The 16,594-nt window shown below is 51.8% G+C and overlaps 1 protein-coding gene across 1 annotated transcript in view; it reads right to left on the minus strand.

The window, feature by feature from the left end:
• Nucleotides 1-2,668: 2,668 nt before the first annotated feature.
• The window catches only part of Tie1 (tyrosine kinase with immunoglobulin like and EGF like domains 1), a 21,592-nt gene continuing 7,666 nt past the window's right edge, over nt 2,669-16,594 (minus strand). Inside the window, exons 8-23 of the mRNA XM_005370068.3 lie at nt 16,430-16,575; nt 16,042-16,186; nt 14,076-14,234; nt 13,771-13,908; nt 13,276-13,566; nt 12,430-12,720; nt 11,988-12,178; nt 9,286-9,496; nt 9,036-9,146; nt 8,630-8,820; nt 7,478-7,591; nt 7,307-7,377; nt 6,284-6,324; nt 6,108-6,204; nt 5,887-5,986; nt 2,669-4,310 (exon numbers count right to left, since the gene is read on the minus strand). Of these exons, the coding sequence (XP_005370125.1) occupies nt 4,239-4,310; nt 5,887-5,986; nt 6,108-6,204; nt 6,284-6,324; nt 7,307-7,377; nt 7,478-7,591; nt 8,630-8,820; nt 9,036-9,146; nt 9,286-9,496; nt 11,988-12,178; nt 12,430-12,720; nt 13,276-13,566; nt 13,771-13,908; nt 14,076-14,234; nt 16,042-16,186; nt 16,430-16,575 (2,369 nt within the window). The 3' untranslated portion in view covers nt 2,669-4,238. The remainder of the gene's footprint in view (nt 4,311-5,886; nt 5,987-6,107; nt 6,205-6,283; nt 6,325-7,306; nt 7,378-7,477; nt 7,592-8,629; nt 8,821-9,035; nt 9,147-9,285; nt 9,497-11,987; nt 12,179-12,429; nt 12,721-13,275; nt 13,567-13,770; nt 13,909-14,075; nt 14,235-16,041; nt 16,187-16,429; nt 16,576-16,594) is intronic.

The following is a 16,594-nucleotide window of genomic DNA, read 5'->3' on the forward strand; positions in this document are numbered from 1 at the left end:
CTGGCTTTTTTCCATTGCTTCTCTGGAATCAAGGTAGCACAACTGGCTCCATCTCTTGTCCCAACTCCTGCCCAGGTCACGTCCTGTGAGATCAGGGCCAGGAGTGAAGTAGAGGGACACTAAGCGAGAGTGGGTGGGGCAGTTGAGACAGAATTTATGGCTGTGTACTGTGCTCGTCTTTCTCAGTGGGGGCTGTGGTCCTTAGAGTCCATAGGGACAATGTAGGACTCTCCTATGGGAGAAAGGTGCCTTCTTGACACCCTAAGATGTGCTGCTGCAGTCTTAGTGGTGAATTTGTACAGGGCCCGGAGCAGCTCTCTCTCGCTATGCCAGAGAAGAAGCTGAGAGATCCTCCGGAGCCCGGGCCTCTAGTTCAGAATGGCAGCCTTGCCACTCACCGTCAGGTTTTAAGTCAAGTTGCTTACCCTCTCAGACCCTTCTCTTCTACACAGTAAGGGTGATGGAAATACCCCCGGGTGAGCATGTTGAAGACCGGAAGACTTAATGTGCGCGGAATGCTCGGCACGGTACCCGACACGGAAACACACATAACCATTATCAAACATCATTCCTTTAGTGGTAGACGTGGATCCAGTCCTAGACTCCTCCCTCTGCTCCTACTCTCGTGGCCAGCCCCCGCCCACCCTCCTCCACAAGTGCTTCTTCTGCCTCCTTCCGACCACATAGCCTCGTGTCCTCTGCGCACTTGGTTTCACACCTGCTTTCGCTGATCTCGTTGCTGTCACTCTCTAATTCTTTTTGTAATTACAGTCAACTATCTATGTTTGTATACACAGGCATACACATGTGCCACGGTGCAGGTCCGGAGGTCAGAGGAAAGCTTTTAGGAGTCCTTTCTCTTTGCCATGTGAGACCCAGGAATTGATCTCAAGTGGCCAGGCTTTGGTGGCAAGTGCCTTTACCCATGGAGCCATCTAACTGCCCCTCTATACCTTCATTTTTGGAGACAGACTCTCTAACTGGCCCTAGCGCTCACCCACAAGGCTAGCCTGGCTGGTCATCAGGCCCCAGGGACCATCCTGTCTCTGCCTCTCCAGCAGTGAGGTTGTAATGTATACTGCTGCACCTGGACTTTTATGTGGGTGCTGAGTATTGAACTCGGGTTCTCAGGCTTGTGCTGCAAGCCCCCCTGGGCTCTCTGAGCTTTGTACCCTGCCTGTCCTTGCATTTGTACCACACTGGCTTGGTTTTTGTTGCTTTATGGTAAGTTTTGAAATCTGAAATTGCAAGCCTTCCAATTTTGATTCTTCTTTTTGTTTTGACTATCCTGGATTTGTTGCAATTCCATATGAATTTTAGGATATGTCTGTTTATATCTATGAAGAGAGTAACCGAGATTCAGTTAGAAGAATGTTGAGTCTATAGATCATCTGGGTAGTATCATCAGACACCAATGTCCTCCCATCTTTGAATCTGCAGCACCTTGTTCCTTTTTTTTAGGTTTTTTAAACAATGGTGCACGGGATGCTGGAAATTCATTACTAATTAAATCCATGACTTGTTGTAAGTCTGTGGTTTGTGCCTTCCTAGGAAATCTCCTGTTAAATCTAACAGGCGTGTGCTTCATCTTCACCCCTTACCCTATATAACCATGTGCTACAGGGTAGCCAGACTGATGCTTCAAAAAAAAAAATTAAAAATGCCAATCTTGGACCAGCTGGATGGCTCAGCGGGTAAAAACACTTGCTACACCACCCTAGCAACCCACATGTCCCCCAACCCAGAACCCACGCAAGGTGGAAGGAGAGAAATGGCTCCATAAGATTGCCCTCTGACCTTCATATACTCACTGTGGCACACTTGTCCACACACATATCACGCACATACACAATAATGATAAAAATAAACAAAATGCAAATCTGATCCAGACACACCTTTACTGACAGCTCTTAAAGATTTTATTTATTTATTTAGTTTTTTTTTAGACAGTGTTTCCCAGTAGCTATGGAGTGTAGACCAGGCTGGCCTCAAACTCATAACAATCCACCTGCCTCTGCCTCCCGAGTGCTGGGATTAAAGGTGTGTGCCACCACCTCCTGGCTAAGCTTTTTTTTTAAATTTTATGTGTATATGTGTGTAAACTGTGTATGTTGGGTGCTTACAGTGGCCGTAAGAGGGCATCGGATTCCCTAGAACTGACATTCCAGTAGCTCTGAGCTGCCTGTGGGTGTCGGGAGTCTGACTCAGGTCCTCCCAGCCATCTCCCAGCACTAATTTATTTTTGCCTTTGCACTAGCTGCTCTTGCTAACGACCATGTCCTTGAGGCTGCCTCTAAAGCCCAGGATGGCCTGGCCTTTGTCACGACTTTGATGGAAGAAGGCTCTTTTTGTTCCAGCTCTGGGAAACCAGACCAGGACAACCTTGAACTTCTGACTCTCCTGCCTCCACCTCCGTGGTGTTCGAATTGCAGGTTTATAATACCACGTCCAGTTCTATAGCGCTGGGAACTGTACCCAGGGCTTTGTGTGTGCTAGGCTGGAACTGTTAACTAAGCTACATCCCCAGACTTGAGCAAACTTTTTTTAAAAAGATATATTCTATTTTTAAAATTAGGTATGTATGTGTGTGTGTGTGTCTAGGGTGGTGGTGGGGTGTGTCATGTGGGTGCTGGTGCCTGTGGAGGTCCGAAGAGGGGGTTGTATCCACTGGAGCTGGAGTTACAGGCACTGGTGAAGGGTCTGATGTACGTGGTGGGATCCAAACTCCCACCCTCTGGAAAAGTAGTGCATGTTCTTAATCATTGAGTAGCTCTGAAGTTTTATTACAGCACATTCCATCTACCCTGCATTAGCTTCCCATTTACTACAATGGATTTCTTCCTCCTGATTCATCTCAGGCTCTGACCATTCAGCCCTGTTCACCACAGATCTTGCTGTCTTTGTATATTACACCATCAGCGGACAGCACTTAAGGACGCATGAGATCCAGTTCCAGGGCTGCGGAAGAGCTCATTTAGTACCAGCGACAACGAGGCAGCTAAAGTCCACTCCTTTCTCAGAGGAGAAAAACAAGCTCAGAGAGGTTAAAAGATGCGATGAAGGTCACACAGATAACGTGTGCCTTGCAACTCTTGAGCCCAGGCCTGCAATTCTAGCATCTGTGTTGTTGACCACACTGTCATACCAGGTTTATGTTTTTCTTAGTGGGGAGGAGGGTGTTCATCTGATTCACTGAAAACAAAAATTCTGTTTGTTTCCTAAGACTCAGTGGGAGAGACATCTGAGGACAGTCCTGAGCAGTCAAAGGAAAAGCCAGTCAGAGGCCACACATCATGGATGGGGTGGCGGATGGGACACCCTTTCAGCTAGGAGAGAAACACCTCCCCCAGCACCAGTACAGAGGAATCCACCTCATCTGGCTGAAGTTGGGAGGGGCCGCTGCCTCCCTCCAATTAGCTGGCTGTAAGCTGGTGACCTGCCAGGGAAGGCTGCCTGGAAGCCAAGTGCGAGAGGGGAACAATGACCCCAAGTCCAGCCACCATCTGTCTGGGGTAGGATGTTGCTTCAAGCTGAGCCAGGGTTCAGCCAGTCCTGGCATGGACTGCTTTGGGCAGAGCAAAGATTCTGAGGCTGTGGTGACTCCTCAGAGATGCAGGGAGACATGCTGGTAAGAAGGCTGGAAAGCAGGAAGGGGAACAAGGAGAGATGGTGATACAACTGGGATAGAGGTGGGGGGACTGGTGGCACATGTGGCCAGTGGGTGCTCCAGAACACCCGGCACCCCTCCTGAAGGGCAGCGCGACAGGACAGCACTTCTTTCCTCAGAAGTCCAGCTTTCGCTCTTGGGATTAACTCTTCCCACCTTGGACCAATCATCTGTAAAATGGAGACACGTGGCTACTCAGCATGTTTATTTTTTACTGAGGTCAAGCAGAGAGTGGGGGTGGCTAAGCGGGGTGTTAGTGGCATGTATTCTGCTTTCGGTGGAGGATCAGAAGTGGGGTTTGGGTGTAGGGAGCAGAAGAATGGGGAGCACACATGTGGAGGAACAGAATGAGTGGGAAGGAAGGATAAAAAGGGTGGCTCTGAGAGCAGCTGCCAAGAATGGGGACCCCCTGTTTCCCTCAGCCCATGTTTCTTGGATCTTTTCTTTTTTCCTCTGAGTTGAAAGACTTTCTTGAGACAGCTTGGGTCTTGTGGTTAGAAGGGTCCGAAGTCACAGACAGGTGGGAGGGTTTGCTCTGGCCAGCAGAGCCAGGTTCCAGTGTGTGGGCAACTCAGGCCTCTTCAGCTGTGGCGTCAATGCCCGCATAGGTGAAGTTCTCAAATAACGACATGTTCACATAGGCCTGTGGGAAGAACAAGTCTTAGTGGAGAGAAGCAGGCAGACCTCTGTGAGTTCAAGGCCAGTCTGGCCAACCCAACAAGCTCCAGGCCAACCAAGGCTATAAAATAAAAAAAAAAAAAAAAAAAAAAAAAAAAAAAAAAAAAGGCTGGCTGATTCATCTCTCATAAGGCTGTTGTTGATGGTTTGATCATTTGTGTATGTGATTATTTGACCCTTCCCTCCCTTCTCTTTCCTCTCCTTCTTTCCTTCCCCTTCCCTACTTTTGAGATAGTCTAAGCCAGTCTGTCCTTGAACACGCTTTGTAGGAAAGAAGGATGACCTTGGATTTGAACTTCTTATCCTGCTTCCGTGCTGAGATTACAGGTCTGTACCACCGAGTGCTGAAATTACAGGTATGTACTACCATGTCCTGCCTATGGGGTTCTGGGGCTCAAACGCAGGGCCTGGTGCACGATAACAAGCACTCAACTGAACTACACCTCAGGCCATATGATCCTCCTGCCTCTGCTTCTGAGATTGAAGGCTTGTGCCATCGCACCCAGCCTGCTTTTAGAGACAAGAGTCTTCTTCTTCCTCCTCCTCCTCCTCCTCCTCCTCCTCCTCCTCCTTCTTCTCTTCCTCCTCCTTCTTTGTTTTTTTGTTTTTCAAGACAGGGTTTGGCTGCTGTAGCTTTGGAGCCTGTCCTGGAACTAACTCTTGTAGACCAGGCTGGTCTCGAACTCACAGAGATCCACTTGCCTCTGCCTCCCGAGTGCTGGGATTAAAGGCGTGTGCCACCACTGCCCGGCTTGAGAGACGAGAGTCTTCTTCTGTAGCCCAGGCTGACTTTGAACTCAGTCCTCCTGACTTTATCTCTCAAGAGCTGGGGACATAGACACACATCACAGACACCCAGCTTCCTTCCTTCTTAAGGTAGTTAGTTATTTAATCAATTCATTATTTTCTTGGGTGGTGGCACACACTTTTAATCCCACTTTTAATCAGGAGGCAGAGGCAGGAGGATTTCTATGAGTTCAAGACCAGACTGGTCTGTAGAATTAGTTAACAGAGAAACCCTGTCTTGAAACAAAACAAAACACTAAAAAAAAAAAAAAAAAAAAAAAAAAACCCATTTTCATATTTATACATTTTACAGTATTTCTTCTTTCATTTTAATTTGATAATTCATCTATTCACATGGCTATTTGACTCAGCTATTGTTACATTATGTTTATTCACATGAATATTGTATCACCCACTATTTCCACTTATTTATTTAGCCCTTCCTGTATCATTCAGCCCCTCCTCCATTTTGGGTGACCAGTCATGCATTTTCGGTGAGAAGAGGGGTCCCGGGAGAGAATGGGCTGATGGCTCGGAGGGAGACAGACTAGCCATCTGGAATCTAGAGGAGGGATTTGCTGTTGAGACTAAGTACTAAGAGTTCTGGAAAGAGTATAGATGTGGGCCTAGTGTCTAAACCCGGCATGGGCTGCATTCTAAATCCAATCAGCTGCGGTGACAGCCCCAGCTGAGGGGGTTTGGGTAATGCGTGAGGGTGGGAGACATAGTGGCCTCCACCTTGCCCAAGCTCTTACCTTCCTGGCTTCTAGCATGCGGCCCAACTGCAGTGCGATCTGGGCAAAGGGGGGGCGCTCATAGGGACGATCCCGCCAGCACTGCCTCATCAGCTCGTACCTGTGGATGGGAGTCGGGGTGCTGTAAGGTGAGGGACTGACTGGGGGCAGCTCACAGATTCAAAGCCTAGGCCACTCATCTCAGAGTTGAGGTCCCAGAGTTCCAGGGGCCATGAACTCACACTTCATCGTCACAGTTTCGAGGCTGCTCCATACGGTAGCCCTGAGGCAACTTCTCGTAGAGTTCAGCACAGGTCATGCCACAGTAGGGCGTGCCACCTGCAGAGGGTACAAGACTCCCTCAGGCCGGGGCCCCACGGTAAGTTGGGATGCTCTGGAGAACTGGGTGTAGGCTTACCAAGGCTCACTATCTCCCACAGGAGGACCCCGAAGGACCAGCTGAAATGAGAAGGGGGCACTTAGTGACTCGTGTGGGAGACACATGGCCTAATCTCCCCGTAACCAAGCTGTGTAACCATACCAGGTCCTGCACGTGGCTTCTCTGCTAGTGTCTGGCCTTGGCCAGTTGCTGTCTCTATTCCACTGAAGCCCGTTCATAACTCCTGGTCCCCAGACTCAACTAATTGTAGTAACATTTGGTGTATTTATGTGTGTGTGTGTGTGTGAGAGAGAGAGAGACAGAGAGACAGAGAGAGAGAGAGAGAGACAGAGAGAGACAGAGAGTGCATGCGTGTGTGTGTGTGTGCGTACCTCTGTGTGTGCATGTGTGCCTGTGTGTGTGAGCACATGCCTGTGTGTGTGTGTGTGTGTGTGTGAGAGAGAGAGAGAGAGAGAGAGAGTGCACATGTGTATATGTGCATACCTCTGTGCATTGTACGTGCCAGTGTGTGAGAGCACATGCTTGTCTGTATGCATGTGTGTTTGTGTGTGTGTGTGTGAGAGAGAGAACGTGTGTGCAGAAGCGTATGCCTGTGTGTGTGAGGCACAGAGGGGTCTGAAGGGCCACGCACAGGTAAAAGCCTCAGGTGGCCATGACTTTACCCTTCTGCCAGGAAGGTGGGCTTGCTCTTTGAGTGTTCTTCCTCGCTCCCTAGTGACTACCCAGTTTTTCTGGGTCTTATTGAAGAATTCCTTGGTCTCTTACACAAAGAAAATCCTAAATACCTCCTACCCCAGTCCTGCCACCAAAGTCACTTCCAAGATGAAAATCCCTCTAGGTTTTAGGAAGCCTCGGAGCTTCCCTCCAAGATGGCAGAAACTCCCAAAGCATTCTCAGAACTCACTGTCGCGCGCCTGGCTTCTACTGTTGACACTTAAGTCATGCCTTCAATAACCCAAGACATTGCTGAGGTGCATCTAGGCGCTGCCCAAGTGTCCTTGAGGGCCACGCCCTCTGCCCCTCCCCACCTGCCATACTCACACGTCGCTCTTGGTGGTGTAGACACTGTAGTTGAGAGACTCAATGGCCATCCAACGCACAGGGAGACGGCCCTATGAGGGAAAGGGTCAGAGGCCAGGATGGAAGAAAGGGCTATTTGAGGGGCTCGAAGGGCAGGCCCAGGCATGGGTCCTAAGTGGGAATGAGACTTGCCATCGTCTTCTTCACGTATACTTCCTCCCCCCGAGAAAGGCCAAAGTCTGCGATCTTGGAGGCCAGGTTCTCTCCAACCAGCACATTGCGGGCAGCCAGGTCCCTGTGGATGAACTGCAGGCAATGTCAGAAGTCAGGGACTAGAGGGCTGAGGGGCCCGGAGCATGGGGCCAGCAGGAGCTCCAGCAGCTTCCCACCCACATATGCCTCAGTCACAGATCAGCTGACAAGGGTCTGAGCAAAGTCATTGCTGGTTCTCATGCATTCCTTCCCCCAACTTCAGCCACAGTCAAGCCCAGATAACAGCTCTCTTTCTGGGACAGGTGTAATTGATTTACTGCCGTCTCCTCCATCCCCTCCCTCTCCTGTTCTTTTTCTCTTCTTCCACCCTCTCCCTTCACTTCAACAGAGTCTTGCTATGTAGTCTTGGCTAGTCTGGTACTTATTATGTAGCCCAGGCTGGCCTTGAACTCTTGATTCTCCCACGTCTGTCTTCCAAGAGCTGGGATCCGAGGAACTATCCATCCTACCCTTCCTCTTTCAACGCCTCTGTCCCAGTTCCCCTACTGTCTTGTCCCCTCTCCCTTATTGATGAAAATCCATAAGTGGCCTTCATGTTCCAGGTCCTCCCCCTTAGTCCTCCCTCCTCCTCAGACATGTTTGCCCATCAGGCTCTCCCTGATGCCCCTCTTTTTTCAAAGACTCCAATTTTTGCTGCCTGTAAAATGCCTTTGGTCAGGCTGGAGCGCCCCTCTGGCAGCTGTCCCCGGCTCATCTCATCTGGGAGCCCACCCTCACCCTCTTCAGTGGATTTCCACACCCTCCCTGCTGGAGTCTCTGTGCTGAAATGGCAGCGCTACACGGTCTCCAGCCCATGCCCGTCTCTTGAGTACGAGTTTGGGATCTATACTTCTCCCCTTCATCTCCTCCACCCAGGATGTCTCTCAGGGACTCCAAATCTAACACCTTCTCCCCATCTACCTCCTGTCCTCTTCTCCCTCTGCGTATCACTGGCAGTCAGTTGGCACCAGGCACTGAACCTGGCGCTGGGTCCTTCCTCCTCACTGTTCGAGCCTGCTGTTTGACCATCTGGCCAGGTTTGTGCAGAGGCTTCCCCCCTCTCCCACTGTTGCCCACCGCGCTCGTACACACCTGCTTCTCACTCAGGTACTGCATGCCATTGGCCGCATCACTGGCAAAGCGCAGCAGCTGCCGGGAGCTGAGGGTGGAGGCTGTTCCATGCTCTCGAGCAAATGCCGGATCAGTCTCCAGGACCCTGCTCTTTCTCAGGAAATCGAGTAGGTTTCCATAAGGGGCATATTCGATAGCAATATACAAGTAACCTGGGAGGTGAGGAGACACATGGTGATGGTTTAGATACAGGCCATGTGTTGTTATGAGCAGTGCCCGATTTTAAGAGACAGCCTGCAGGATGCAGGATGCAGGAAAATTCTGTGGTGAATGGGGAACCTAGGGATCCCCACAAGCCACTAATGTGGTACAGGTGATGGCCGATGACAGAGGTCTGGAAGGAACAGGTCACGAATTAGAGGCTCACCTCGGTTCTCACAGGCTCCCAAGAGGTTGATGATATTGGGGTGGTGTCCCAGTTTGCACAGGACTTCCAATTCGCCTGCAAAGTCGCGATGGTCATTTTCAGAAGCGTACTCTGCATAAAGAAATCAGTGTCAGCTTTTGCCATGGATAACTCGGAGAGGGGGTCAGATGCTGGTGGGAGCTAGGTAGGCCTGGTGTGTGTGGGATTTAGGAAGAGAAAGAGGCTGGGGTCTGGAGTCACATCCAAGGACCTTTTAGCATCTTGATGGCTGCATTCATCTTGAGCCCGTCCTTCTTGATCATGGCCCGGATGACTTGGCCGAAGTTCCCCTCCCCGATGAGGTCCTCGAAGGTGATGTCCTCCCACTCCAGCACAGGGTAGCTCAGGGGCTCAGGCTGTGGCTTTGGCCGCCGGGTCAATGTCAAGGTTCCTGAGCTGAACTGCAGGATTGTCTCCTCGCCCTTCATGGAATGGGATGAATAGACCACCAGTCCACACAAGAGATGTGGGGGTAAAAGGAGGACCAGAGAGGCACACAGAGAGAGGATCCAGTGATTAGACAGATGGAAAGAGTCACACCTACAGAGACAGACAGCGCACAGAATTACAGGTGACAGAGCCACAGATGGTGCACAGGTATGTAAGAAGACAAATCCAGTGGCATCAGCCTAAGGATCTAGTGTGTGGGGTTTGCTACAAGGTGGAACTCAGGGCTTGTGGGTAAGTTTCCAAATCCTGGATAGGTCAATGGACCAAAAACATTCTAATATTTAAATGGAAAATTGCAATGAGATGTAATGGGAAAAAGTAAGCTTCCTATTATTGTGCAAACCCTACAGCAAGGCTTTAGTTATTCATTTACTTGTGCCTCCACGGATGCATTTCTTGAGGGTTTATTATGTGCAATGCCCTGAGCAGTGGGGAGCAGGTGGGCAGGTTTTCTTCTTCACAGCAGAAGAAGCAGAGACAATCTTTGTCCCTCGACTTGGTGTCTAGACACAGCTCTAGGCCCAGGCAAAGACTCAAGGACTGTAACAGAGGGGACTGCCCAGCTTCCTCTACGAAGCAGGGCTATGCTGGGCAGGGTTGATGGCAGGAAAAGGCAGCAGCTGAACAGGAGTAAAGAGTTGCAACTGAAGCAAGGTCCAGATGGACCAAGCAGTGGCCTTCCTAAGTGAGAGGGTGCCCAGTTTGACGGGTAAGCGCTGGGGACACAGGTCACATGGACTCATATGGAGCGTGTGCAGCAGAGGCATACATCAGAATAAACATCTGCATTCTGCGGCTGCGTCACATGCAGGTGCATCCGTCCATTCAGAGATACACATGCACCCGAGGGCCTGAAGGCGTGCCAGCACAGGGACGCAGGCACACATACACGGGATGCACGTCTGCACCACTATATGGCACAAACATGAACATGAGCATCTGTGTGCAGGCACACAGAACAGACAACTCTGTTGAGCATGAGCAATGACCGTACGTCCACTAAAGGTTGCGTTCTCGCTGCCTTGCCTCAGCGCCTGTCCCTGCTCCCTTCTCCCCGCCTCCCATGGCAGTGATGACTTCCTGTGTGAACTGGCCTCAGAGGCACAGTCAACACAGCTCAGACAAGGAAGTCAGTTGACTCTCTGGACTCTCAGTGGGATTTTTAAAGGCACAGCAGACACCAGAGTTGAACACTGGACTTTCTATACAAGAGCTGGCCCGAGGCGGGGAGAGAGAGAGAGAGAGAGAGAGAGAGAGAGAGAGAGAGAGAGAGAGAGAGGTGTTTCTCCCTCTCTTTTCTTTCTGCCATTTTTGGTAACTCTGAATTTCTTTTAAATGACTCTAAATAGCAAGGACGCGAGCAGAACGGGCCAAGGCTAGAGTTCTGACTCTGAGTGACAGAGCAGGACGTTCTCAGAATTGCTGGGAAAGCCAGGGGGTGGACGTGACAAGATAGGGTGGAGATGTCAGCGGCCCTTCCCCATCCATGTCTGTGTAGGCCCAAAGGCCAGAGGGCATGGCCTGGCTGTAAGAGGACTGAAATCCCACACGAGTTTGAAGAGTGAGCCTCTCTCCTCCAGGAGGGCAGGTGAGGCTGCAGGCCATGCACACTTCTAGAGGGTCAAAGGCTGGCTATGTGGAGGGCATGGCCACACACGGATGCCCTTCAAGGGGTGTGGATAAACATGGGGGAACAGTTTCTCAAAGGAGGGTGTGCATAGTGGCGCATGCCTTTCACCCCAGCACTCAGGAGGCAGAGGCAGGTCGTCTCTGTGAGTTCGAGGCCAGCAGAGTCTCCATAGAGAGACCCTGTCTCAAAAAAGGAAAAAGAAAGATAAAAGACTGGAGGCTGGGATGAGAACTCACAGTCAGTAGGATTTAGGACACTAACCACATATGCATATAGATACAAACTGGCTCCCAAGTAAGGACGGAGGCCAGCGTGGGCCAGGATATTGCTGTGTGATCCAGGCTGATAGTACCCTCAGAGGGTGGGAAAGTAAAGAAGACAAGTCCAGATGGTGGCTTCCAATCCTGGAATGAGACCTGGTGAAATATGGACAAACTGTCTTCTTTTTAACTGAGACTGCTAATTATTCAACCATTAATATGAATGTGCTCATGAGCTGAGTTCAGTTCTAAAGAAGTGGGGGTGGGGGTGGCTGGGCGCTGGTGCCACACACTTTTAATCCCAGCACTCGGGAGGCAGAGGTAGTTGGTCTCAGTGAGTTTTAGGCCAGCCTGGTCTACAGAGTGAATTCCAGGACAGCCAGGACTGTTTTACAGAGAAACCCTGTCTTGAAAAACAAAACGAAAGAACGTTCTATTTTGTACCCTAGAGGGTCACTGAATGTAGCTTTAAACTTGTGGCGTGAACAGGCATGTGCAGGCCCATATGCGCTTACACGTATGTGGGTACAAACACACACAACAGGCGGTATCATGTGGGCACGGGACACTGACCGATCCTGACTGGTAGGTGAAGGTGCGTCTCCGATGGAGACAGCTTCGCCGGATGCACACCAGGGCTAAAAGCGCAGCCAGGATGGTGAGGCAGGTGGCAGAGATGGAGCCCACCACAGCCAGGACCAGTTGCTTATCCAGGCCCTCTTCAGCCGCCCGGCTCTCTTGGGCTGGGCCCTCACTCTGCAGCCCTAGACACAATGAAGGACAGACTGGGTCAGGGGACCCAGAGGCCACCGTGGGATCCCACAGAGGGAGAGGTCCGAGAGCCTGGTACCACGCTGTGAGGAGGCATCATGGACGACTAGAGTTAACGAGAACAGTTTCTGAGGTTGGAAAGTCAGGGCTTGTGATCCTTAGCTCTAACTTGGAGGGAAGGTGGAGGGGCACATGCAGAGTACAGTCTTGAGGCCTAGGGATCCTGCAGGGCCCATTCTCTCACCATTGCCCAGAGTGGCCTCTTCTACTGTGTTGCTCCAGTCGCCGAGACCCTGCACACTGGCCCGCACCCGGAAGAGGTAGCGCGTGCTGGCATTGAGGCCACGGACGATGGTGCTTGTCTCCTCAGGCCTGTCTACATCCATCCACTTGGGGTCTCCTGAGCCCCCGGCCACCTGAATCTCCACAATGTACTTAGATATAGGACCAGATGGAGCCTCAGGATGCTGCCAGGTCAGCTGGATCTCAGAGTCTGAGAGGGCCTGGGCGCGGAGGTTCCGGGGAGCTGGAGGCCCTGGGGAGGTAAGAGTGGGAAGGAAGGGATGGATTGGACGAGGCTGTCTAGCTGTAGGTCCAGACGCGATTGCTCTAGCACACTTTCTTCTCTGTGGTCCCAGCACAGGAGCCACGAGCTACCTTTCACTGATTCTGCTATCCCCAGGTCACCTCTACCTCCAAGCTGCTTCTTCCTTTGGTCACCCTGCATCCCAAGTCCTCTTCATGTCCTCAGTCGCTTAGCGTCCCCCTCACCCCCCTCCACTCCCCCTCCACATGGCCCTGCTCTTCACATGAGTCATAATTTCCTCATACATTCCCACCCCACATGCTCCTGGTGACCGTGTCTTCCTGGTATCTTCTATCTTCCCCATGCATCCTGGGTTCTCTCCACTCTCTTGTAACCTCCCTTTTCCCTAGCCCATCATTCCCACAGTGGGCCTACCGCTGGGGGCAGAGACATGCGCGATAACCTCCCTTAGCCATTCCCACAGTGGGCCTACCGCTCCGGGGCGGAAACACATGCGCAGTAACCTCCCTTAGCCCTAGCCCATCATTCCCACAGTGGGCCTACCGCTCGGGGGCAGAAGCACATGCGCAGGGGGTGAGGCAGGGCCCAGGAGGGTGCAGTGATAAAGCCGCACATCCAGCTGGTAGTGGGTGCCAGGCGTGAGTCCAGTCAGGAGGGCAGTGCGGGCCTGGGGGGATGAGATGTTCTCCCGCCTCTCCTGTCCCCGGGCCCCGTCCCACAGGCGTAGCAGGAAACCATCACCCAACAGCGGCACCGAGGGTAGGGACCAGCTCACTCGTAGCCTGTCAGGACCCTCCACATGCCAGCCCTCTAGCCACGGCTGCAGCAAAGGCTCTGTGGCCAGAGGTCAGGAGAGGTCAGAATCATCCAATGGGTCCTTGGGGACTAAACGGGATAATAATCCCCAGTGGGTAGGGCTGGGACAACTTCTACTGGGAAAGGCAGGACTCTTTGGGGGTGGACCAAGACAGACATATTCTGGGTGGGCATGGCAGTAAACCCTGGGGGAATAGGAAGGGAAGACTCTTGGTTTCTTACCAGGACAGTCAGTAGTCATAAGGGTAGGAGGCCCCCAGGCTCCCTCTCCTCCTTCCCCGGGCCGACTCAGCTGCACACGAACACTGTATCCTGTTTTTGGCTTCAGGTTCATTAACGTCACATTCTCACTGGGATCCACTGCAGGTGAGGTGTGCCACACACATCGCTCTTTCCCAACCATGTCTTGAAGCTGCCATTCCCCTCCAGCCTCCTCTTCTTTATGTATAACCCCTCCCTCCTTTTCTCTTTCCACCCTATCCCCTCACTATTACACCACTCTACCCCCTAACTCAGCCCCCACTCACCCACGATAGCAGACCAGTCAATCATGCTGTCCTGAGGCCGATAGTGCAGGCGGACAGAGGAGATGGGTCCATCCCCATCAAAGGAAACCAACGGAGAGACCACAAGCTGACGGCTCTGCTTGGCCAGGAGCCGAGGAGCAGTCAGAGGTACTGGGGGTACTGCCAAAAAACTGGGAGGAGTCAGAGTCCAGGAAGAAGGGAGCATTCTGGGATCTGGAGATTATCTAGTTTGGTGGGAGGGGACCAAGTTCACCATGTGCCTGGGATGGCCAACGTCAGAGAAAGCAGTCCTGGTCTTTGGGTCGCTTGGGCCATAGGGACTTGACCATAGGCCATAAGAGTCTCAGAAGATGCTAGGTGAGTGTGAGTGGCCAGGTGGAGGTTGGCAAACAGCTTTCTGTCCTTGCAATAGTGGGCAGAGAGAGGCTGGGAGGCAAGGCGGCGACCACCTAGGTGTCACGTGCTCTCTTCCCTCCCTTCATCATCCACCAATCTGTTGATTTATTTTAAAGACAAAACATGCCAGCGATGAGGCACCTGCGCTTGGCGCTTGTTGTGTATAACTGATTATTCCTGCAGCCCTCGGGTCATGACTGAAGAAACCGAGACTCTGAGATATTATACAACTTGCCTAAGGACACACAGCTAGGAGACCTGGAGCTCTCTCTGTCTGATCAGGCTGCCTCAAGTCAATCAGTTCTACCCTAAAATAGTATTTGTGTTTCTGCCTGGTTTCCTCCCCAGCCGCCGCTCCGATTCTGGCCTCAGTTTTTCTCTCTAGGTTATTGCATTAGTGCCCAGATAGGTTCCTTGACTTCTTTCAGACTGGCTTTCCCAGAAAGCATAGAAGAGAGGGAGAGGGAGGAAGGGGTAGAGGAGGGAGGCTGAGGAGTGTAGAAGATGCAGGATGGTGAGGTGAAGGAGTGTCAGGGGGCAACAGTTTGTCAGGGGCAGGTACAGGTCTGGGGGAGATGAGTGTCCAGTTTGGATCCTAAGGCGTCCCTGGTGCCTGTGGCAGGAGATCAGAGTCCAGGCTAAGTGGCTGGTATACAGTGAACCCCTAAATCACACACACATGAACTTCCACATTGGCTTTGGGATCAGAACCTCGCAGAAGATGCCCCACCTCGTGGAGGTCCACCATGCAGGGCTGGCATCAGGAGAGGGGTCCTGACTGCAGAACACTGTGGTACTACCAGAGAAGGGTTGGCACCTTGGCACCAGATGCCATCTTAGGTAACGGCATTTGTCCTTTATCTCGAGGGTACCTTCTGCCAACCATTGTGCTAACTACTTAAATGCATTGTCTGGTTTAGTCTTCCCAAGCAGCTTAGCCCCTGTTACACAGCGAGAAACGAGCAGAGGGGCTGTAACTTGCTTAAGGTGCTAGAGAACGGCTTGGAATCCAAGTCGAGTGGAGGCCTGGAGCCTGGATCTGGTAAAAGAACGAGAAGAGAAAAGTGGGGTCTGGTGGATGGGGTAGTAGGATGGAGATGGTGAGGGATTGGGAAGAAGAAGAAAGTGAGGAGAGGGAACAAGAGGAGAGAGAGAAAAGATGAAAACAGACAATGCGGGGCAGAAGGAGAGCAGGGCCTGGGGTACTGGGCTGCAAGGCTTATAGTGATGAAGTGAAAAAATGCCTAGTCCATGGAGAGCTCGGTGAGCGCTGTGAGCGCTCGGTCATTCTCTCCTTATTCACCCAACAGACTCCTGTGCATGAATCCCTTTTGAGGAGGCAAGCAGGTTTGCTTGTCTGCTGTCCTCATGTGTCCATGTGAGGTGAGTCAGGTAAAGGAACAGCACTTCAGATGTGGAGTTAAAAGGACCCTGGGTGCAGTGGCAGACGGCACATGTATATGCAGGAGACAGGAGGATACCCCCAGTTCCTGAAGGCTTTTCCAGGTGGGAGCTGGTGGATTTGATACTGAGCACCATTCATCCTCTGGAGCCTTAGAATACCACTAACCTTTCACGTTGACCTTGAAGCGCCGGCTATCTTGGCCTCCGGACGTGGATACACGGCATTCCCAGAACCCGCTGTCCCCAAGAGTCAAACTGGGCACCTCAAACTCAGCTGTGGTCCTGTCTGGCTCCACGATGGCCTTGGTAGACTAAGAGAGATGAGAGAGGGAGCCTATGAGTAGAGAATGTATGCTCCACGAGACAGATAGGAGTCAGCATTGACTACTGCTGGAACATAGACCCAGGGACTTCCCCTCACAGGTAGCCTGCCCCATTTAAGCCATGGCCTGGCCGGTGGGCCGAGCCTACAAGTTCCGAGGGGGTTAGGGGCCCAAAGAATAAACTGTCAAGCTGGTGAGACGGGGGAGATGATGGTAGGTGGGGTGACTGACCAGGAGCATGGTGCCATCTGGCTTGCGGAGCTCCATGCTGCCTCGTACTGGGAAAGGATTCCCTGCAGCTGCACAGTTGATCCGAGGCATTGTCCCTAAGTTGAACTCCAGTTCAGTGGCCACATTGAGGATCTGGGGGATCCGGTCTAGAGAGAGAGAGAGAGA

This window comes from Microtus ochrogaster, unplaced genomic scaffold (assembly GCF_000317375.1).
Source record: "Microtus ochrogaster isolate Prairie Vole_2 unplaced genomic scaffold, MicOch1.0 UNK69, whole genome shotgun sequence".
NCBI classification, from domain to species: domain Eukaryota; kingdom Metazoa; phylum Chordata; class Mammalia; order Rodentia; family Cricetidae; genus Microtus; species Microtus ochrogaster.